Raw genomic sequence first — 22,251 nt, 5'->3', positions numbered from 1 at the left:
ATCGTTGTATTTTGTATAGTGAGTAATTACACTGCAGCAAGAGGATATGTTATTTTATATATTTATAGTATTATGGGAATTATATTTTGGTTGTTAAAACAAGTTAGCAATCGATTTGAATTTATATATAAAAATCACAATTATTTGTATTTTCTTAAATAAAATATTTAATCTGGTAATGGCACCTAATACTACTACTCTTAGAATACTCCAGTCTAAATATCTGAAAATGTAGGTCTTCATTCACCCACTCTAACCAAAACCTTTTTCTTGAAAATAAAATCAGTAAAATGCTTTGAGTGATATAATTGACAGCAGTAAATGTGGAGTGAATCTTTAAAATTACAATGAAATTACAGATAAATACCAAATTAATTGAAATTATTATTGCGTAAGTTCTTTGAAGGACAATTATTGTAATTGTAACACTTTAGTAGTTTATAAATGTATAGATAGAGAAATTCCCACAAATCTAACCATTAAAATTTTGTAAAACGTGATTAAAGAGACGCAAATAGGATCTCTTAGGGCACACAAATAAAATTAACATGTTTAAACGTAAACTGTGAGACTTTTATTTTGAAGCAGTTGACCAGTACGCAGCCATTTAGCCCTCAGCGCTGGGCGGAGCGACCAATGAGCTCCCCTCGTGACACCCACGTGATTTGTAAACAGGAAGTATCTGATCTGTACTGCAGAGGGTGAGTGACCAGAATCTAAAATCAAAAAATATAATTCAGTCATATAAACGTATGAATGTGGATTTGGCTATTATAGTGCATCACTTATAGTTAACCATATTTAGTGCGTTCATGCCGTTTGAGCGCAAATTGAGCAATAAACAGTAGATTGTTATTGAAATATATTATGGGGAAAAAATAATTTGAGGTTAGAGTTTTGTAAAATCACCGTATCCTGTAATGAAGGCAATCAATTAAGTGGTTAGTATGGAAAAGTAACGTTTTTTTATTGAATGTCATCAGATCTGGCCATCACTGAGGAGAGACTGAATGATCAGAGAACAGATCTGCTGTTTTCTTCCTCATCATGGTGGATTTTCTGGCAGAGAACAACCTGTGTGGTCAGGCCATCCTGAGGATTGTGTCCAGAGGAAACGCCATCATAGCAGAATTACTGAGACTGTCAGACTTCATTCCTGCAGTTTTCAGACTCAAAGACAAGAGTGACCAGCAGAAATATGGAGACATAATCTGTGATTTCAGCTACTTTAAGGTACTCTCATTGTCATCTGTAATTATGTCATCTTAAATGAATTGGATCTGATCCTTATAAGATGATCAGAAAGATTTGCAGTAAGCAACTGGTTCTGATGGGAATCTGTGTGTTCTAGGGTCCGGAGTATTATGAGGGTAAACTAGAAGCAAAGCCGGAGCTGCAGGATTTGGATGAGGAGTTTCGGGAAAACAACATAGAAATATTGACGCGTTTCTACCTGGCCTTTGAGAGTGTCCATAAATATGTTGTTGACTTGATAAGGTGTGTTGTTTTCAAACGCAACGTATCTGAAATAGTGATTAAAACATTTTTAGCAAAAAGAGGGGACAATTCAACACAAGCAAATCAGCACCATTAGTTTTGCTGGAGCAAATATACATTTATTTATTTGACATCATTAATAGTTGATTTCTCACTAAATCAAATCTTCTTATTGTTATTTATTCAATTTAAAGAAATGTATTGCTTCCTCTGAAGGTACTTGGATGATCTCAACGAAGGGGTCTACATTCAACAAACACTGGAAACTGTTTTACTGAATGAAGATGGGAAACAGCTCCTGGTAAAATTTCTGACTCGCTAAATATAAAACAAATAGGAGTTAATGGAGTAAATCAGTTTGTAAATGCATGTGATTTCTGTCAGTGTGAGGCTCTGTACCTGTATGGAGTCATGTTACTGGTCATTGATCAGAAGATGGAGGGGGAGGTGAGAGAAAGGATGCTGGTGTCCTACTACAGATACAGGTAAGACAATATCTTGCCTTACACTCATCTGAAAGCAGCTCAGATGGGATGATTTATCTCATCAAATGGACAAACACGTCCAGGTGCTACTGAATGAACACATTAAACACTATTTCTCATCTCCCCAGCGCTGCTCGCTCCTCGGGCGACTCTAACCTGGACGACATCTGCAAGCTCTTGCGCAGCACGGGATACTCCAGTCACCCGGGAGCCAAACGGCCTCCCAACTACCCCGAGAGCTACTTCCAGAGAGTTCCCATAAGCACCACCTTCATCAGTATGGTGATCGGCCGACTCCGCTCTGATGACATTTACAACCAGGCAAGACAGTAGTGTGATTTAAACTGGGGGAGCTAGGGGCTCCTCAGGAAAGTTCTGAGAATGGTGTAAAATATATATATATATATAAACAGTAAAGTAAAATAGCACTAATAAATAGTAAAATCAATTAGATTATGTTAAAGGGCACCTATTATGACATTTAAAATGTTCCTAATGTTGTTTAGGGAGTCCCCAACAACAGTTTTACATGCATGCAATGACAAAAAACACTTTTGTTGTCGTATGATATGCATTTATTTTTGCCTGATTTGCTCACCGACTCCCAAATGATTCGTTCAACGACTCGTTTTTCCAAACCCCTCCTTTGCGCGACGCTAATCTGCGTTGATTGGTCAGATGACCCAGCAGTGTTTACAGAGATAATACTTATTGTTTAACACGGAGTACAATGATGCTTTTATCAATTCAATTGTGTTATAATAATGATTATAGTCCACTGCTTTGTAGTTTGTAGTAAAAAACTAAAAATAAGATAAAGAATTTAATGTTACGTTAGCGAGCATAGCCCAGAGTTCATATTGTAAAAGCACAATCAGTCTTTGTTTGCATTAGCCCGAAGCATAAACATAACGTTTTTACAACAACAAAAAAAAAAAAAAATGCAGTTACGTTACTACGAGGTATTATTCTATTCTTAAAGACAACTCCGAAAACAACGACAAACACTTCACACATCTCAATACAATTGTCATTGAAGACCTAGAAGCTAAACGGTGCTTACACAACAAACAAAATAATTACTAAGCATGCTACATAAAATATTAATTCAATTCAATTCAAGTTTATTTGTATAGCGCTTTTCACAATACATATTGTTTCAAAGCAGCTTTACAGAAAATGCATTTCAAAAATACAGTTAGTTAATCATAAAATTTAGGGCATAACATATCGCCGGCGTTGGGTCGTCTCTTCACAGGCGTCGAGTCGTCTCATCACAGGCGTTGGGGCATCTGAAGTCTCCATGAGAGGCTGGATACATAACTGGAGCTGACGATTAATAACACTTACAGGTTGTGATACGGAGGAGGAAGCTGATGCAAATACACTTGGAACTGAACCTTCCTTCAATATCAGCCGGCTCGCGAATCCAAGTTTGATTGCATTTAAGTTGATAAAGCAATCGTCTTCAAAATGGCGCGAACAAAGCACAAGGCTCGGACTACACTTCTGTGGTATAGTTATATGAATTGTAGCCACTTAGTCTTCAAATGCTCCTCCTTGGGCAGATCAGATGAAAAAAGTTGGCTTTTGAGTCGCACTTCAGAACACAGCGTCTCGTCGCCATGATGTTTTCCCTGGCATTGGAGCGCAATAAGTGGGCGTATCGTATTCAAATAACTTGACAAGTTGACGTCATCTAGTCAGAGAAAAAGCTTCGGTCTTCTAACGATTCATAAAAATTACTCCGAGTCGACTCTTACTTTTGAAAGACAATAACTTTATATACGGTGCATTTTCATATTTCAAACTTTGCAGGATGTTTTTGTTCACTTAGATCTATGTTACACACTACATGAAAGGTACATTTCAAAATTCCATAATAGGTGCCCTTTAAATAATTTTATTCTATTGACATACAAACAAAAAATGAATCAGTAAGGTTCAGATTTTTTTTTTTACAAACATACATAAAAATGACATAAAATAATTTTGATGATGTAAAATTATTATATTCTTTTGATGTATAAAATTAAATCAAGTTACTTAATCTAAAAGTTCAAAGAAAGAAAGTGCAAAAATAAACAATTAAAATAAGTTTGAAAATTATAACAATTAAATTGTATTTGTTTGTGTGTGTGTGTGTGTGTGTGTGTGTGTGTGTGTGTGTTTGTTTGTAAGAAAAAAAGTTTGATAATGACATTTTTTTATTCTTTTGACATAAAATGCAAAAATAGAAAAACTGTACAAATCCACACACACACATTTGTATATACCTTAATACATAAAATTAATTACATATACAAAATATTATCAAATTAAATGCATTTGATGACAAATTATTTCATTCTGTTGACAGATAAAATGCAGAAACTTTATAGAAAGTATATTTTCCAGTTAATACATTTTTCATATTTTTCTACAATTGTCTTCTTTATACATAAAAATGCTGGCTTATATTTATATTTTTTGAAAGAAGGTTGCTCACATATTCGGGGTCTTTGGGATCGGGTACATTTGAAAACCCCTCGTTTAGGCAGACAACTCATGTTTAATCATGCTTCATGTTATGTACAATGTTTCATCTGTTCTAGGTCTCTGCGTATCCTCTGCCGGAGCACCGTAGTACAGCGCTGGCCACACAGGCCGCTATGCTGTGTGTCTGCTTATATTTCACCCCCTCCATCCTGCAAACGCAACAGGCCAAGATGAGAGAGATCGTGGACAAATACTTCCCTGACAACTGGGTGAGAAGACTTTATGAAAGGGATAGTTTACCCAAAAATGAAAATTCTCTCATTAATTACTCGCCCTCATGTCATTCCAAACCTGTAAGACTTTCGTTCATCTTCAGAACCCAAATGAAGAACTTTTTGATGAAATATGTCTGTCCCTCCATTGACAGCTACGTAACTACCACTTTGACACTTCAAAAAGTTCAGAAAGAGATCGTAAAACTAATAAAGAATGAAAACTCATATGAATTGAGTGGTTTAGTCTACATTTTCTGAAGAGACTTAATCGCTTTATATAATTAACAGGTTATCATTGATAAGCGAACATAAACAGAAGATCAACCGAACCTGCTCCGCGCAAGAACAAACCTCATTGGTTCTTGCTGAAAGTCAAACGCGCTGCGTAACACGAGAATGAACCTCATTGGTTCTTGCAGAAGCTCAAACGTGCTGCGTAACATGAGAATGAACCTCATTGGTTCTTGCAGAAGCTTAAACGTGCTGCGTAACACTAGAATGAACCTCATTGGTTCTTGCAGAAGCTTAAACGTGCTGCGTAACACTAGAATGAACCTCATTGGTTCTTGCAGAAGCTTAAACGTGCTGCGTAACACTAGAATGAACCTCATTGGTTCTTGCAGAAGCTTAAACGTGCTGCGTAACACGAGAATGATCCTCATTGGTTCTTGGTGAAAGTCAAACGTGCTGCGTAACACTAGAATGAACCTCATTGGTTCTTGCAGAAGCTCAAACGTGCTGCGTAACACAAGAATGAACGTCATTGGTTCTGGCTAAAGCTCAAACGTGCTGCGTAACACAAGAATGAACGTCATTGGTTCTGGCTAAAGCTCAAACGTGCTGCGTAACACGAGAATGAACCTCATTGGTTCTTGCAGAAGCTCAAACGTGCTGCATAACACGAGAATGAACCTCATTGGTTCTGGCTAAAGCTCAAACGTGCTGCGTAACACAAGAATGAACGTCATTGGTTCTGGCTAAAGCTCAAACGTGCTGCGTAACACAAGAATGAACCTCATTGGTTCTTGCAGAAGCTCAAAAGTGCTGCATAACACTAGAAGGAACCTCATTGGTTCTGGCTAAAGCTCAAAACGTGCTGTGTATCACATGAGAACGAACCTCATTGGTTCTCTCACATCAAGCAAGGATGCTTGAGCTTCCATTTACCACAACTGATGTTATGAAAATGTAAATGCATGATATGTTTATATTGCAATATCGACCTTAAATCTTCAGGTTATAAGCATATACATGGGGATCACTGTGAACTTGGTGGAAGCGTGGGAACCATATAAAGCTGCTAAAATAGCCCTGAACTACACTCTGGAGACAGCCAACATCAGAGAACAGGTACAGTCACCTGTGTTGTTCCCGTTCACACACACACACACACGTTTGATCTAAACCAGAGTCACTCAGGGCTCACACACAGTTCTCTCGTCTCAGGCCGGACGATACGCTGCCAGTGTGGACAGTTTGCGGCCGCAGGTGCAGCAGTTGTTGAAGGAGGGATTCCTGAGAGAAGAAATCGTCCTGGACAACATTCCCAAACTGCTCAACTGCCTCCGTGACTGTAACGTTGCCATCCGCTGGCTGATGCTGCACACTGCAGAGTCCGGTGAGGCCAAGAAAGCCAATAACCCAGCACTGCTCAACCTTTTTGACATAGACTGGTGGTGGTTGAGGAGATTCCCCCTTTCCATGTAAAGGGATTTGAGTGCAGAGAAAAGCGCTATATAAATGTAATGAATTATTATTATTATTATACACTACCTGGGAAAAAAATGTCACTGTTTGGATTTAAATAGGCAAATGCTTAAGAGTCTATTATTGGATCATTATTGCAGTGATTATTATGTTTCTAGCATGTTATATGTTTGGCAACAGTTCTTCTAACCCTAATTGATGGAGTGTGTAGGAAGACACATCATGGCCATATTCCAGGATGATAATGTTACGATTCATCAGGCTCAAATTATGAAAGAATGGTTGTGAGGAGCATGAAGAATCATTTTCACACATGAATCGGCTCCTCTGAGTCCAGACATTAAATTCATTGAGAGTCTTTGGGATGTGCTGGAGGAGACTTTACAGAGTGCTGGACTCTTGCATTGACAATACAAGATCTTGACCACAAATTGACGCACCTCTTGATTGAAATAACTGCCTGAATTTTTTGGGCCGGGCAGTGTATTTAATAATTCTAGATAATTAAAAGAAGTATATTCCATAATTCTGGAAGTTTCATTGACATTGGACATGACATTTCGGACTCGAGTGCTTAGAGTGCCATTTGGGACAGGGCCATAAATTATGGAAAATTTGGGGAAAGAGTTAAATATCCAGTCTTTCAAGACCATAGGAATTCTGGTGCTTAAATAAAAATGACAGTTGTTGAGGGAGTGAATTAAAATTTGACGTCATCTTGAGGTCCTAGAGCCCTGGATGAGAACCATTGGTTTAAATGTTTTGAGCTTTGAATCTATTTGAAAGGAATTATACCTTTGTAGAGTTTGCTGTTCAATATAATGCATCAAAATGCTTTTCTTAGTAATTGTTGTTGTTTTTTTTTTGTTAAAGCTTATGATCCAAACAACAAGAGACTCCGTCAGATCAAAGAGCAAATTATCAATGACTCCAAATACAATCCCAAAATTCTGTTTCAGCTGCTGCTGGACACGGCCCAGTTTGAGTTCATACTCAAAGAGGTAAATCGAAATAATCTTAAAGTTGTGCCTCAGCTTTGTTCCTTATTTTGTTGGTTTAGAAGTCTTTTTTTCTCTTTTTTTTTCTCTGTAACCTAAGACTAAAAATGTAATTCATCCTAGGGAATATCTACCAATCTCAGCTCAGACCTTCATCCTGTTCTGACTTATTACAATGTACTTTTGTCTAGTGGACTTACAGATGTTGTGTATTTATCTGTCTGTGAGGCCAATATAGCCTTTCATATTAAATGCTTTTATTAACTTTAACGCAACATTTTCTAGATGTACACTACTGTTCAAAAGTTTGGGGTCAGTAGTTTTTTTTTTTTTTTGGTCTTTCTTTAGAGAAGTTAATGCTTTATTTATCAAGGACACATTAAATTGATCAAAAGTGACACTGAAGACATTTCTATTTCAAATAAATGCTGTTCTTTTTAACTCTATTCATTAAAGAATCCTGTAAACGTCTCTCACAGCTTCCACAAAAATATTAAGCAAAACTGTTCTCAACATTGATAATGATAATACATTATGTAATGATAGTAATGATGCTGAAAATTCAGCTTTGCATCACAGGAATAAACTACTTTTTAAAATATATTAAAATAGTTATTTTAAATTTTAATAATATTTCACAATTTTACTGTATTTTTGATTAAATAAATGCAGCCTTGGTGAGCATAAGAGACTTCTTACCGACCCCAAACTTGAATGGTACTGTATTTCGATATGAGATCTCTCATTATTAATTTCTTTCGGTTTGCGTGATTTTCAGATGTTCAAGCAGATGTTGGCAGAGAAGCAGCTCAAGTGGGAGAGCTATAAGAAGGAAGGATCAGAGAGAATGATGGAGCTGGCCGAGGTGTTTTCTGGGGTCAAACCTCTCACCAGGGTGGAGAAAAATGGTAAACATGCAGAACCACAACATGCAGAAGGCCCTGTAGGCATTATTGCTCATGTGTTGATTTGTTTATCAGAGAATCTTCAGGCCTGGTTCAGAGAGATCTCCAAACAGGTCGAGTCCCTGAACTATGAGGACTCGACCGCTGCTGGCAGGAAGACTGTGCAGCTCATTCAGGCTCTCGTGGAGGTACAGAACGCATCTGAACATGTGCTGTGATGTGATTCTCTTCAGTGATTTCACGTGAAATTGTTTCTCTGGGAAGGTCCAAGAGTTTCACCAGCTGGAGTCGAACCTGCAGGTGTGTCAGTTCCTGGCGGACACACGCAAGTTCCTCCATCAGATGATCCGCACCATCAATATCAAAGAAGAGGTGCTGATCACAATGCAGATTGTGGGGGATTTGTCCTACGCCTGGCAGATCATTGACAGGTATTGGCGTTACAATGGCCTCTTTTTGTTTTCTCACACATTTAAGGTTAAAGTTCCCCTATTATGCTATTTAAAGATTCGTCATTTTGTTTTGGAGGTTTGTTGCAATAGCTTTAAGGCCGGAACACACCAAGCTGAGTTTCTGCCATTGGGCAATGTCGGGCCGTTTTTCAGTGTCGCTTATTTTGGTGTGTTCTGCACTGTTGGCTCTAGTCAGGGTTTTTGTGCCGATTCATCATGTTGAATCGGCGTCTGGCCGTCGGTGAGAGCGAGAACTCTGATTGGCTGTTCAGCTTAGTTTGGCGAGTCAGTGCACGTGAATAATAGCGAAAGTGGTGAGAGCGAGCAAAGAAGTCAAGACGGTACAGACAGAAGGCGGTTAATTTTACGCAATCTTACCTGAGCATTTGAATGCACACGATTTTCATAATAACATAAGCCGACTGGAAGGAAGAAATTGATCCGCGTGATTGATATTCAAAATAGTAAGTAATCACTGCTTTGTTTACGGTTTGTATTTCTTTAGTCCTAGTTTCGCTTTCTCTTTTTTGAATTACAAAAATAGACTATTGATACCTGCTTATATAGACAGATCGCAGGCGCAGAACACATGTGCTAGTTGACAGTTGCCTTTTTTGTCCTTTTGGTGCGTTGGCTTGGTGTGTGCCTGGCTTTGCGTGCATCCAAACGGCACAATAAAGGATCTCTCTAAACGCCTCCTTTCTGAGATCCTACTCTGCTCTGATTGGTCAGATAGCCCAATCTGCTGTGATTGGTCTACTTTTTACAGCGCTTGTCGGAAACGAAAGGCTCATTACGATATCTGAAGTTCAGCGTCTACGGATTCCTAAGCACTTATACACAGTGATACTGACAGTAACACGTGTGTCAATATCAATATCAATTTCAGTGCAAGACCTTCATCCTTTGTAGATAGATAAGTAAATAAAAAGTAGATTCGCAGTGCAGAAAACAGCATCTTCTCAACATGTCGACAACACGAACCGAACTCTTCCAGGCCTCAGCTACAACTGCAGTGTTTGAGGGCGGGTCAAAGGAGATGTTGTTTGCAGGCAGCCAATGAAGGACATAGGCTGGCATTATGCAAATTTGTTACAAATCAACATAGGTTCTGTTTCAGGCGGTTCAGAATCGGTTCTCCATTGATTCTCCAACTCCTTTTATCAGGCACTATGATCTTAGAAACTTTACCGACCTTTTACGTTCACAAACAACTATATCACACACTACATGAAAGCTAATATCTGAAAAAGCACAATGGTGGCACTTTAAAGTTCCTTTTCCCAATGTGTTTCTCACAGCTTCACCTCCATTATGCAAGAGAGCATCAGAGCAAACCCGTCGATGGTGACCAAACTCAGAGCCACTTTTCTAAAGGTGAGTCAGACTGGCCTGGTAATGTATGACACACCAGAAACAAATCCGCTTCTAACTGAATGTGAACACCAACAGCTGGCGTCTGCGCTGGATCTGCCTCTTCTACGGATCAACCAGGTCAACAGTCCAGATCTGCTCAGCGTGTCTCAGTTTTACTCCGGGGAGCTGGTGGCTTATGTTAGAAAGGTTTGGAGAAGAAATCACTTCATTAATGTCTCCTTATTTGTTCCATATCTCTTTATATGTGTTTCATGCTAACATGCTTCCTACCAGGTACTGCAGATCATTCCAGAGAGTATGTTCACCTCGCTGGCCAAAATCATCAAACTGCAGATCCATGACATTATGGAGGTGCCCACACGTCTGGACAAAGACAAACTGAAGGACTACTCTCAACTCAGTGCCCGATACGAGGTACGACAGATGCATTTGAATTCTTGAATGTGGCAGTAATAAGCGACAGTGTTTCCTTCGGTTGTCTTTGCCATCAAACCAGATGTGATATTATCCAGGAAGTTTACTTTTAAACCTTTAAGCCTTTGCCCTGAAAGTTATGAAATATTGACATGACATAGTTAGCTATTTTAATATTTTATTTGTTTTTTTACACGTTTTTTTTCTCCACAAAACCTGTAGATTATCAGCGGTATCGTTTAATTAGCCAGTCGAATAGTCTCGCACTTCCCTAATTTGTTCATCGATGTGGTAGAGTATTTTTTGTGCTGCCTTTGATTTATGCTGATTATAAAAACTAATGTATTATAAATCATGTAGTATCTATTGTATTATTTTATTCTATATATGTGACCCTGGATCACAAAACCAGACACAAGTCGCACGGGTATATTTGTGGCAAAAGCCAACAATACGTTGTATGGGTCAAAATTATCGATTTTTCTTTTATGCCAAAAATTATTTGGATATTAAGTAAAGATCTTGTTCCATGAATATATTTTCTAAATTTACTACCATAAATATATAAAACATTTATTTTTGTGAGTGAATGCAGCACAATCGCGAACATAAATGGACGACTTTAAAGGTGATTTTCTCAATGTTTGTCCAGATTTCCAAATAGTTGTATATCGCCCAAATATTGTCCTATCCTAACAAACCATACATCAATGGAAAAATTATTTATTCAGCTTTCAGATGATGTATAAATCTCAATTTCAAAAAATTTACCTATGTGACTGGTTTTGTGGTCCAGGGTCACATGTTTGTTTTTATTTTACTCTCCATATGTTTATTATATTTTGCATTCTTCTGTTCTATATACACACACACACACACATATATATATATATATATATATATATATATATATATATATATATATATATATATATATATATAAATAAATGATAATAAATAGTTACTCGCTGCCGTTCTTCATTTGACAGGTTGCTAAACTCACTCATGCCATCTCAGTCTTCACTGAAGGTATTTTGATGATGAAGACCACACTTGTCGGCATTATCAAGGTACTCTAAAGATTCTCTGAATGTTACACTTTGATCATTTTTGATAGATCTCAGCATTTTTCTTTTGCACTGATGCAGACCATACATTTGCTTTAAGAATTACAGGCAATAGGGTGGATTGTTTTCTTTTTCTTGTCGAGAATAATGTAGTTGAGAACATGGTTTAACTAACCTTATTTCTATGTTTACGGAGCATTACACATTTTGACACGTTTATACCACGAGAGCTCGGAAACCATGAAACCATGTCTGTTTCAGGTGGATCCGAAGCAGCTTCTGGAGGACGGGATCAGGAAAGAGCTCGTCAAACGCGTCGCTTACGCTCTGCACAAAGGCCTCATCTTCAACCCCAAAGCCAAAGTGAGCAAACCTTCATCTTGCCCTGCTAAATGATTATATTTCTGTCCTTTTGTGTTTTAGAACATATTGTTTCTCTTTCAGCCCAGTGAGCTGATGCCAAAGCTGAAGGAAATGGCTGCCACCATGGATGGGTTTTATCGCTCATTTGAATATATTCAGGATTACGTGAGCATCTACGGACTGAAGATCTGGCAGGAGGAAGTGTCTCGTATCATCAACTACAACGTCGAGCAGGAGTGTAACAGTTTCCTCAGGACGAAGGTCTTGTCTTTGTAGCGTCTTATTCATATCGAGCTTCTTTTAAACCTCAGATTTTGTAGATTATACTGCTTGTGTTGATTTAAAGAGGTTCTTTTCAGATCCAAGACTGGCAAAGCGTCTACCAGTCCACCCACATTCCCATTCCTAAGTATCCGTCTGTTGATGAATCCGCCACGTTTATTGGACGCCTTTGCAGGGAAATCCTGAGGATCACGGATCCAAAGTAAGTCAGCGCAAAACTGATTATTTTATATTTTGATGCTTTGACGGCCAGATGCCAAAAGTCTGGAGAAATGTCATGTTCCTCGTCTTTATTCCTCTCAGAATGACGTGTTACATTGACCAGCTGAACACTTGGTACGATTTGAGGACGCATCAGGAAGTGACCAACAACCGACTCTTCTCTGAGATTCAAGACACGCTGGGGACCTTCGGCCTGAACGGACTCGACCGACTCTTGTGTTTCATGATCGTGAAGGAGCTGCAGGTGAAACTTGTTCAATCTCTGTTGAAATTCAATGATTTTGAAATTGACGATTGATGATTTGAACGAATCAAATCAAGTCGAACGTCCCACACTGTTGCGGCGTTTAGATGAATATGTAAATCTGTGCTGCGCACTTTCCTCTCAATAACAAAATAAACACAACAAAAATGACAGCGGTGAGAAAACAGCAGTTAAGAAAGTGTCTGATTGTAGTGATGTGGACATGTTTGCACAGGCTCTGCAATTCACATCAGTCGCATCACATTTATTAATACAGTATTTTATACAATAGATTGTTTAAAAGTAGCAAAACATGAAAAAAAATGTGTCTGTCTCTTCCCATTGGAATTACTACTTCAGTTTTTACTATAAAGCAGCTCTCCAGTGTGTTCAATGGTAGGTTTTCTGGAAAGTTTGCTTAGGCAAGCTATTTTCGAACTTCATTTTGGCCTTATTTTGTTTGGAATTACGTCACACAAGTTCGTTTGTTCGTTTCGCTTAAAGTATATCAGGGCCTTAAAGGGTTAGTTCACCCAAAAATGAAAATTATCTCATAATTTTCTCACTCTCTCAAGCCATCCTAGGTTTATATGACTTTCTTCTTTCAGCCAAACACAATAAAAAATATCCTGACTCTTCCAAGCTTTATAATGGGACTGGGAGTGAATAGTAACTGAGTTTTTGAAGCTTCCAAGCTTCCTTTCAGGAACTTAATCAAAAAGTCAATTGAATCAGTCAATCAATGTCTGTACAAATAACTACATAAATGTTTAGTGAATACCATGAAATCCCCTCACCACAATAAATTTAATCTAAATAATAATAATATGAACAATAATAAAAAAAAAGAATCTGTCTTTGTTTGTCTTTTGCAGAATTTCCTGACAGTCCTTCAGAAGAACATCCTGAAAGACAAAGCGGTGGTTGACGTGTTCAAAGCTCTGCTGACAGCTGTCAATCCTGTCAAAGGGATTGTGGGTATGTGTGTTTGATGCACTTCCAAAATGCCCAAAGTATACTTCAGCCATCTGCTCTCCGCGTCATTTTCATCATCAAGAGGGTCCGTGCACACTATCTGCGTGCAGCCCAATTTTTGGATGGTGCACTTGAAAACAAAGTCCACTAGATAGTGCGCACGCGTAGCCTAATGCATCTTCCCGTATACTTTTAAATGCCCGTGTGCTCAACTGTACGTGAGACGGAGCGGAACCTGGAAAATGAAGTATACCCGGGCCTTAAGCCTGACACTTATTCCCACAGTCATCATGTTCTTAATATATTTATCTTTCTGCATCAATATTCAGCAAATGCAAGCAAAGTTTACGCCAACGCTGTGGCCAAAACCCAGAAGATTTGGGCATCTTATCTGGAAGCCATCATGAAGGTGTTGCTTTCTTTTTATTTCTGAGACTTCCATTTTGAACATTTGTTTTTCCATCCATTATTTCTGTTTGATTTTGCATATTCATGCTGAAAAAGACCATGATCCTTTCACAGGTGGGTCAGATGCAGATCTTGAGGCAGCAGATCGCCAACGAATTGAATTACTCCTGTAAATTTGACTCGAAACACCTCGCCGCGGCACTGGATAATCTGAACAAGTGGGTTGGGAATGATGTTTCTTCCTTTTTTGTACTTGGATTAGTTTTGACAACTTACAATGGAAGTGTGATCATTTTCAGGTCTCTGCTGTCCGATATTGAAGCACATTACCAGGATCCATCGCTGCCGTATCCCAAAGACGACAACACCCTGCTCTACGACATCACCGCCTATCTGGAGGCGGCCGGAATCCACAACCCACTAAACAAAGTGAGTCATGTATAATATTAATTTCTCCATGTCAGTCATTATTTTATCAGATAGGCCCAAATTTCAGTGCTTCCCTGTCTGACATGACATGACCTGTTAACATCAACCACCATCTTGTTGTATTTATCAATTTGATCCTTTCAGATCTACATCACGACGAAGCGTCTGCCTTATTTTCCCATTGTGAACTTCCTGTTCCTCATCGCACAGTTGCCAAAAATGCAGTACAATAAAACCCAAGGTCTGTCACTGTTTTTTTTTTTCAAAAGTTTGGGGTTGGTACGAATTTTTTTATGGTTTTGAAAGAATTTTTTTCTCTTATGCTATTCATTTTTTTCACAATTCTTTGATGAATAGAAAGTTCAGAGGAACAGCATTTGAAATTATTTAAAATGTTTTTTTTTTCTGTCACTTATGATCAATAAAAGTATTAATTTCTTTCTTTAAAAAAAAAAATCGTACTGGTCCCAGATTTTGAACGTAGTGTATGTAAATGAGACGACGTCTCCGGTGTGGGTTTGATCTGTGTTTGTGCTGCTTCCACAGGGATGACGTGCAGGAAGCCTGCAGATCCAGTGGACTGGGTTCCTCTGGTCCTGGGTCTCCTGACGCTGCTCAAACAGTTTCACTCCAGATACACAGAACAGTTCCTGGCTCTGATTGGACAGTTTATTCGCTCCATAATGGAGCAGTGCACCAGGTACCTCACTTCTCTATGTGACGATAGAAGGGTGAATCTCACCAGAAAATGTCCATAAAAATATGAAATTATATTTTGCATTGAATAAAATAAAAACTATTTTAGGACTATTAAGATTTTGGTAACTCTTACGTTTAGGGTTCAATTCTCACTATTAACTAGTTACTTATTAGGATGCATATTACTAGAATATGGCTGCTTATTATGACTTATAAAGCACATATTAATGCTTTATTCTATATGATGATCATATTCTACATCCCTTAATCCTACCCAATACCTAAACTGAACAACCACCTTACTAATTGTTAGTAAGCTGTAATTATGAGTTTGAAGCAAAAGTCATAGTTAATAGTCAGTTAATAGTGAGATTTGTACCCTAATCTAAAGTGTGACCAAGATTTTTTTGATCACACTTTATATTACACCTTAACCCAGCCTTAAATCTACCCATACCACCAAACTTGTCCCTAACCTTACCCGTATCCCAGCTCGATAGCAGCAAAAGTGTTTTGCTATACAACATGAACACAATTAAGTACATTGTACTTGCATCAAAAAAATAAGTACATAATAGTTAAATACACCTAAAGATAGATAAAGTACAATTATACAAAATATAGTAGTTACAACGTAATCATTAATATATTTATTTTACTAAGTATTTATATTATAAACACAGTGTAAAATAATACAAAATATGAGAATTAGTTTTTTGCATTATGCAAGTTATATAGAGTGAAACGATACAAAATAATACATATAAATATATTGATAGATAGTAAAATAGATATATAAATTATTATGTTATAACTGTACTATATTTTGTATAATTCTACACTATATTTATTATTTTTGTATCGTACTATTTTTATCGTATTATGGCGATAAAAATATGCTTAATTGTCATAAAAATGTGATCTTGATATTCATTTAAAGCAAGGTATAATTTATTAGTTTGATTTTTAAATGGAATCTACAGGTTTTGAGGGGAGAAGCTTTTTTAAATAAATGCTGTACTTTTCGGCATCATAGCAACAGAAGTGTCTAACAGCGTCTGTTCCTTATAGTCAGAAGATTCCAGACATGCCTTCAGATGTAGTCGGAGCATTAATGTTTCTGGAGGATTATGTGCGTTACACTAAACTGCCCAGAAAGGTAGGAGATGTTGTGTTCATTTTCTTTAAAGACACAAATATTGCACATCAAAAATCATGAGTAATTGTTAATTTGGTTTTCTCTCCTTTTCAGGTGGCAGAGGCTCATGTGCCGAGTTTCATTTTCGACGAATTCAGGACTGTGCTGTAAACATGCCTGTCATAATGTCAAATCATATTTGATATGATTCATCTTTCTCTTAAAGCACTAATGAAATTGAGTAATTAGCATTTTTAACGTTTCAATTTTTAAACATGTTGATCTTTTGTAGCTGTTACTGTCCGTCTGCTGGTGTAATACTGAATAATACATATAAAAATGTGTATGTTTTGATACAACTTTTTAGCACACTTTCGAAGAATGAATCACTTTAACTCACAGCTTCTCATGATTTATTGCTTTTATAAAACGATGGCAACATCAACCTCATATGATTTTCCCTTTTTTGCGAAAATCGTTGGTTTAACTGTCCGCTGTGGTTCATCCTATCAGAATTTAGACTCAGAATTATTCTTTTGAGGTACTAAAACTTAATGGGTAGTATTAAACTGTACCTTTTTTTTGTACACAACACAGGAGACATGATTTGAATGAAAGTTTTACTTTTATCTTAAATATATTACAATACTGAATGGATACTGTATGAAAAAAAGAGCTTTTATCGTTTTAATTATCAGTCTATGTACAGCACACAATGAAAGAAAAATGATAGCCATGAAGAATCTATGAATACCAACACTGTGTACACGGTCAGATGCGAACAGAAGAGAAACAACAGGCTGTGACACGGCTGACTTGATAAAGACCTTACAGCTGAACAACTAAAAAGTGAACGCGGTCCTGGATTCCATTATGTGTGTGGGTGTTCTGTTTGCGTTTAATAGGATTTGCCTTAAATACATTCATTGATATTTTGGTTGTGTCCTTCAATCAGGGATCAATGCGCTGAGATGCCTGATGCAATGATTATGATAATTGGCATCAGACTCGGGTTCGACTGAGTACGAATGTGCATTTGTTTCTGACAGGTCAGGGTCACAGTGAGAAGAGTATTGCTTCAGATGGTTATTACAAACGAAAAGAAACTACATGAAATTATTGTCAACTGAATGTTCTTTGTGTGAGTTCAGTCTCGTGGTTCATAATGTAATTTTGCACGTAAACTGCAAATACAATCACACGGAAACAGGACAAGCGTCCCACGATGTGTACAAAGGCGACCTGAAATTAAATAAAACCTTAATTTGCACAAAAACCTATCGCGGCATTAATCATTCTAAAGCACTTATCGTTGTTAGGGTTAAATATGTACATACTAATACTGGGGAGGAGGGAAATACTTTACAAATTTACCTTAAAAATACTTCATATGCATCATGGCGGTGTTACGGGACGTTATTCGTGGATTACAGGCAGAGTGCAAAAATCAGTGCCGACAGGTCGACCGCACAGCAGACTATGTACAGATGAAAACTGCCATTAATAATACAATACTGACCAGAAGTAGGCAATCGATCAAGACCGAGTGGTCACGTGACCAGAGAGAGTGTGTAGAAGAGTGTCATGCTCTCTAAACAAACATCTACCAAAGAATCTGAAAACTGATTATGGGTTCGCAACAGCTAATCCGTTACATAGATGCTATTCAGGGAGAATGTTTAAAACAAATCTCAACATTGATGCATCCCTAAATCTCATTAATTCATCAAAGGAAATATGTTTTTTAGTCTTACATTCACACATCTCCAGGTTTTTTGTTGTTGTAAATTAGTTTCAGTCACTTGCGTAACAGCCATTTATTTCATCTGTGATTCTGAATTAGACATTAATTCTGACCTTTGTTCTATCCACCTAACTTTTTCAACACAGAAATATTTTATAAGGATTTAATTAAAAAATAATTTGTATTTATTTTTTTGGTGAATGTGCGAGACGGCCGAATCATCATCGGGTAAACAAGAATAACTAAGTGTGCAGTTAACTGCAAAACTATTTGCACTGCAAACCAGTGTTTACCATAATTAATTAAAAATAAAATAACAAATACCAGTTTGCCTTATTGAACATTCAGAAATAACGTTTTCATAGCTGAATGGGAACATAAGCAAAACATTCTTAGAAACTTTTTTGTTAGCTGTGCTGTTTTTGTTAAAAGAACTGGAAGCAGTTGACACCGGATTCCTTGCACCAATGCCATTTCTGCTTGCACATTCAAGTTTTCATTTTTCCTATTACATAAAAAATAAGGTGGATAGGTGATACGCAAATCTGTTCCTGTCGTTTTTATGAATGCAGCATATCACAAAGAAGCCAAGTTCCCAAAACAATCGGCTAAAATCACATTCCTTACGCTTACGAGAGAATTAATATATGACATGGGAGGATGACAATGAGTAAATGAAAGAATTACATTCGGTTGTGAATATGAGGGAAAATAAACGCATTTGAGACACCAACAGGGACAAACTAAGGCCTCTTGCGCGTTACAAAACAGAAGCTCGTGGTCCTTTGCACATTTCATTTTCTCTTGTGTTGTTATAGTAGCACTTTACAACTACATCTGTTACAAACTCACATACAGCAACACTAGCGCTGATTTTAAGTTATCATCTATTTCCTAAATGTATGTTGCTGATCTTATTGTGAATGATTCCTCCATGCATGTTTCATTTTTGACTTTGTAATGTTTAAAATGTCATAACTCGATCTTTGACAGACTTCTCTCTGGTGACGTAAGCCAGACTTTCCCAATCCTTTAGTCTGCTTAAACCCCGTCCCTTTCTTACAATTGAGTGCAAGCTCACAATCAGAACCAAGTTCTCGCCCTACAGTTTTCTTTTTCTGTAATCTATTACGCTCGGATATATGTCAAAATGCGGAAACAAAAGATCTGTCGCTATTTCTGTTTCATCGCGACTTTAAAAATGTTCATAGCACCTTCAACAACCTGAAGTAGAAGTGCTCACTTTACAAGAGCGTTAGTGATTGCCACGTGCTGCTATGATCTGGGACAGATGCAGAAAACATGAAACGGCGCTTCTGTCTTGTAGCGTCCACTAGGCTTGGGATGGATTCTGTCAATTTAGCAAGACGATCACAGGACAGACGCTCTAAAGCAGAAGAAAAGTTCTGCCACGCTCTCCACAACCAAACATTAAAACTGAAAAAATACTACAATCTCACATTTCACTCTGAATTATATGACATATGTACAAAATTCTCTGAGAAAAGGTGACCATATGAACGGGGCCGGATGATGTCCTGGTGATGCGGACATGGGGGGGAATTGAATCTTACCAGCCTACGGAGCTGTCCTTCGATACATGCGGCACCCTTGAGTGAAAGATCTAAAATCATTTGTACATCGTTACACTACAAGGAATCGATAAACATGTTTTCTCATGCATACAGCAGTAGGTTCTACAGTGGCAGCGTGCGTTCAAAACAATAGTTAACTTCCTGCATGAGCTTCTTGCACCCGGGCAACAAGGGCACCAATCACAAGACAGCATGTGTTTGGAGGCGGGCCAGGCTGTGTGTGGGCGGGGTCACGGGAGGGGCGGGGTTTAATGAGGGCACGAGTGGCTGCTGTTGTCTCTGTTGTTTGCCATTCTGGGTTTGTATCGTGATGAAATCATGTTCCTGAGTCCTGTTTGCGAACGACAGCAGGAATATGATCCTGATGCCACACTCCTCAACATCCAGGGTAAGACGGCTCCGTGCCACAAATACTGAACAGACATCGGAGGAGACCACGCCCAATTCTTCAATTCATTAGTTTCTTGTTTCTCCATTTTGAATTCCTTGTTTTCTTACTGGTTTCATTTTCTCATTCATACAAAAGCAGAGGAAAATCCTTAAGGAGTTTTGCAGACCAGTTTCGAGGAGTTCTTTTATATTGACGTTTCCCACAGCTGAAACAAACAGACAAAAGACAAAATTAACACATGCTAGTAAATATGACTCATGTTTTTTAACAAAACAACTATTCATATACTTTGAACGAATCACTCAGAACGAAGTCAATATGTTATACACACAATTGAAGTATTATGGCTTTTAGCTATTAGGTTATCTAAAGTATATTCTAGTGTACATGTGTCAAACTCTGCTCCTGAAGGGCCACTGTCCTGCAGAGTGTAGCTCCAAAACACCTGCCTGGAAGTCTCTTTTAAACCTGAAGACCATGGCTGCGTCTGAAATCGCATACTCTCTTTATATATAGTATGAGTGTGTGTAGTATGAATGTAATCAGGACGTACTACATTGGCCATGTTGTCATTATCATGTGACCTACCATCAGCGTCAGTTACATCACTTCACTGCCATTCATAAATCCTCTCCCGTGGCCTCATGGGATAGTAAAGTGTCCATCGTATGCACACTTCAGAATCTCGCTGGAAGTAGTAGGTCGTTTTTGCCTATTCTTTTGTGAGTACTACTATATAGTAGGGAAGTATGCAATTTCGAATGCAGCCCCTTATTAGCTGGTTCAGGTGTATTATAGGGTTGAAGCTAATTGTGGCCCTCAAGGAACTGAGGGTATGTTTACACGAGAACGATGAACTAAAAACGGAAACGTTTTTTCGGTGTACACAGATGACGACTTTATCAAAACGATCTCCGTTCACACGGATCCACGAAAACAACTAAAAACGCTATACATGCCAGACAAGTAGTTGGTGATCTCACTTTGCAAAGAAAGACTATGCGCCTGAGCACATAAGCATTCTTTTACTACAGTGCACTTGAGCCAAACGCACATGCCTATAGACACAAATTAAATAATCTATCATTTTTTTGTCTGATTTTCATTCTGTTAATCTTGATAATTAGGGCCCGAGCACTGATGGTGAGAGGACCCTATTGGAATTGCTCTGTTTATACTCTATTATTACTTTGTCTGCAGGGTGAATTTCATCTTCACAAGCCAGAAACATTCACTGTAATCCCAATTTTAGAATGTTCTCTTCTGATATAAAGTCCTTTTTTACTTCCTTTAAGAAAATGTCAAAACCTTTTTAACACCAAAGGCTTTGAAAACATATCATCCTTGAGTCTGTTGTTGTAAGGAACCTTTAATTTTTCATGATGACAAAATGTTATATTGTGTTGATTTGGGTAATTCCTATAACCACTTGTGATGTTTAGTCTATAGGCTTTTTTTTAATTTTTTTTTTATCAAGTAATAGGCTACGCATGTGGATGACATCTCCTTTTTCACAGATTAGTGTTTTTGTAGTTTATATAGAGATGATAAGGGTGTCGTTTTCAAAAACTTGGACTTTGAAACCCGTTTTTAAAAGTTTGTGTTTTCAGGCCACCAAAACGTCGTGCAAATAAACAGCCAAAACGCATAAAAGTCTTTTAGTTAAAAACGTGTCGTGTAAACGGCCCCTGAGTTTGACATCTCTGTGCTAGTGTTGCTGAAATTAACTTATAGCAGATATACACTTATTAAATATATAGGCACATTAAAAATAACTGTTTACCTGTTAAGCATTAAAAAAACGCAACTCAGACTGCTGAACTCCAGTCAAGCCAGTAGAGATGAAAATCGTGAGCATGCTTATTATGATTATTCTGGTAAAGTGCTAAAAGACAGCTTTTCGAGTGTTTTCATTGAGTTGATCAGTCTTCGGCAAGAACCGCCATACAATTAGATAACACCAAAGCCTGTCATTTTCTCCTTAAGAAAAAAAGACGTTCTTACATTCATTTTCATAACTTCTTTCTTAAGAAGATTTTCGTAAATCCGGCCTCTGAAGTCCTGTGAAGCCAGTCACTATGAAAAAAGTGTGCTCGCTTATTATGA

At 37.8% G+C, this 22,251-nt stretch overlaps 2 protein-coding genes across 3 annotated transcripts in view; one reads left to right on the top strand and one right to left on the bottom strand.

Moving 5' to 3' along the window:
• The first annotated feature begins 567 nt into the window (after positions 1 to 567).
• washc5 (WASH complex subunit 5) lies at positions 568 to 20,207 on the top strand. 2 transcript variants are annotated; one of them, XM_079624784.1, is made up of 29 exons: positions 568 to 701; positions 984 to 1,233; positions 1,352 to 1,497; positions 1,714 to 1,798; positions 1,882 to 1,982; positions 2,111 to 2,303; positions 4,577 to 4,729; positions 5,972 to 6,085; positions 6,182 to 6,353; positions 7,316 to 7,443; positions 8,219 to 8,348; positions 8,421 to 8,533; positions 8,610 to 8,776; positions 10,099 to 10,174; positions 10,250 to 10,360; positions 10,448 to 10,588; positions 11,578 to 11,658; positions 11,917 to 12,018; positions 12,100 to 12,279; positions 12,378 to 12,502; positions 12,604 to 12,766; positions 13,642 to 13,744; positions 14,071 to 14,150; positions 14,264 to 14,367; positions 14,449 to 14,578; positions 14,723 to 14,819; positions 15,125 to 15,278; positions 16,349 to 16,436; positions 16,530 to 20,207. In XM_079624784.1, exons 2-29 carry the CDS (start codon positions 1,048 to 1,050, stop codon positions 16,584 to 16,586), a joined length of 3,480 nt encoding a protein of 1,159 aa, XP_079480910.1. In that variant the 5' UTR covers positions 568 to 701; positions 984 to 1,047; the 3' UTR covers positions 16,587 to 20,207. The 2 variants fall into 2 exon arrangements, with proteins under 2 accessions (XP_079480910.1, XP_079480911.1); XM_079624785.1 differs by having other exon boundaries at positions 697 to 888.
• A 6-nt stretch (positions 20,208 to 20,213) lies between these two features.
• Positions 20,214 to 22,251, bottom strand: part of adam22 (ADAM metallopeptidase domain 22) — a 59,373-nt gene continuing 57,335 nt past the window's right edge. The window contains exon 32 of the mRNA XM_079626769.1: positions 20,214 to 20,350. Coding sequence (XP_079482895.1) covers positions 20,330 to 20,350 — 21 coding nt within the window. The 3' untranslated portion in view covers positions 20,214 to 20,329. The remainder of the gene's footprint in view (positions 20,351 to 22,251) is intronic.

This window comes from Phoxinus phoxinus (assembly GCF_949152265.1).
Source record: "Phoxinus phoxinus genome assembly, chromosome: 10".
Classification (NCBI taxonomy): domain Eukaryota; kingdom Metazoa; phylum Chordata; class Actinopteri; order Cypriniformes; family Leuciscidae; genus Phoxinus; species Phoxinus phoxinus.
Note: the sequence above shows the minus strand (reverse complement) of the source record. Positions and strands in the feature narration are given on the sequence as shown.

Excerpts from the sequence above, each read along its gene's own strand:
- washc5 (XM_079624784.1), top strand. The coding sequence starts at position 1,048 with ATGGTGGATTTTCTGGCAGAGAACAACCTGTGTGGTCAGGCCATCCTG. Across the intron at positions 6,354-7,315 it reads GCTGCACACTGCAGAGTCCG|CTTATGATCCAAACAACAAG; the intron begins GTGAGGCCAAGA and ends TTTTTGTTAAAG. Across the intron at positions 13,745-14,070 it reads TCCTGTCAAAGGGATTGTGG|CAAATGCAAGCAAAGTTTAC; the intron begins GTATGTGTGTTT and ends ATCAATATTCAG.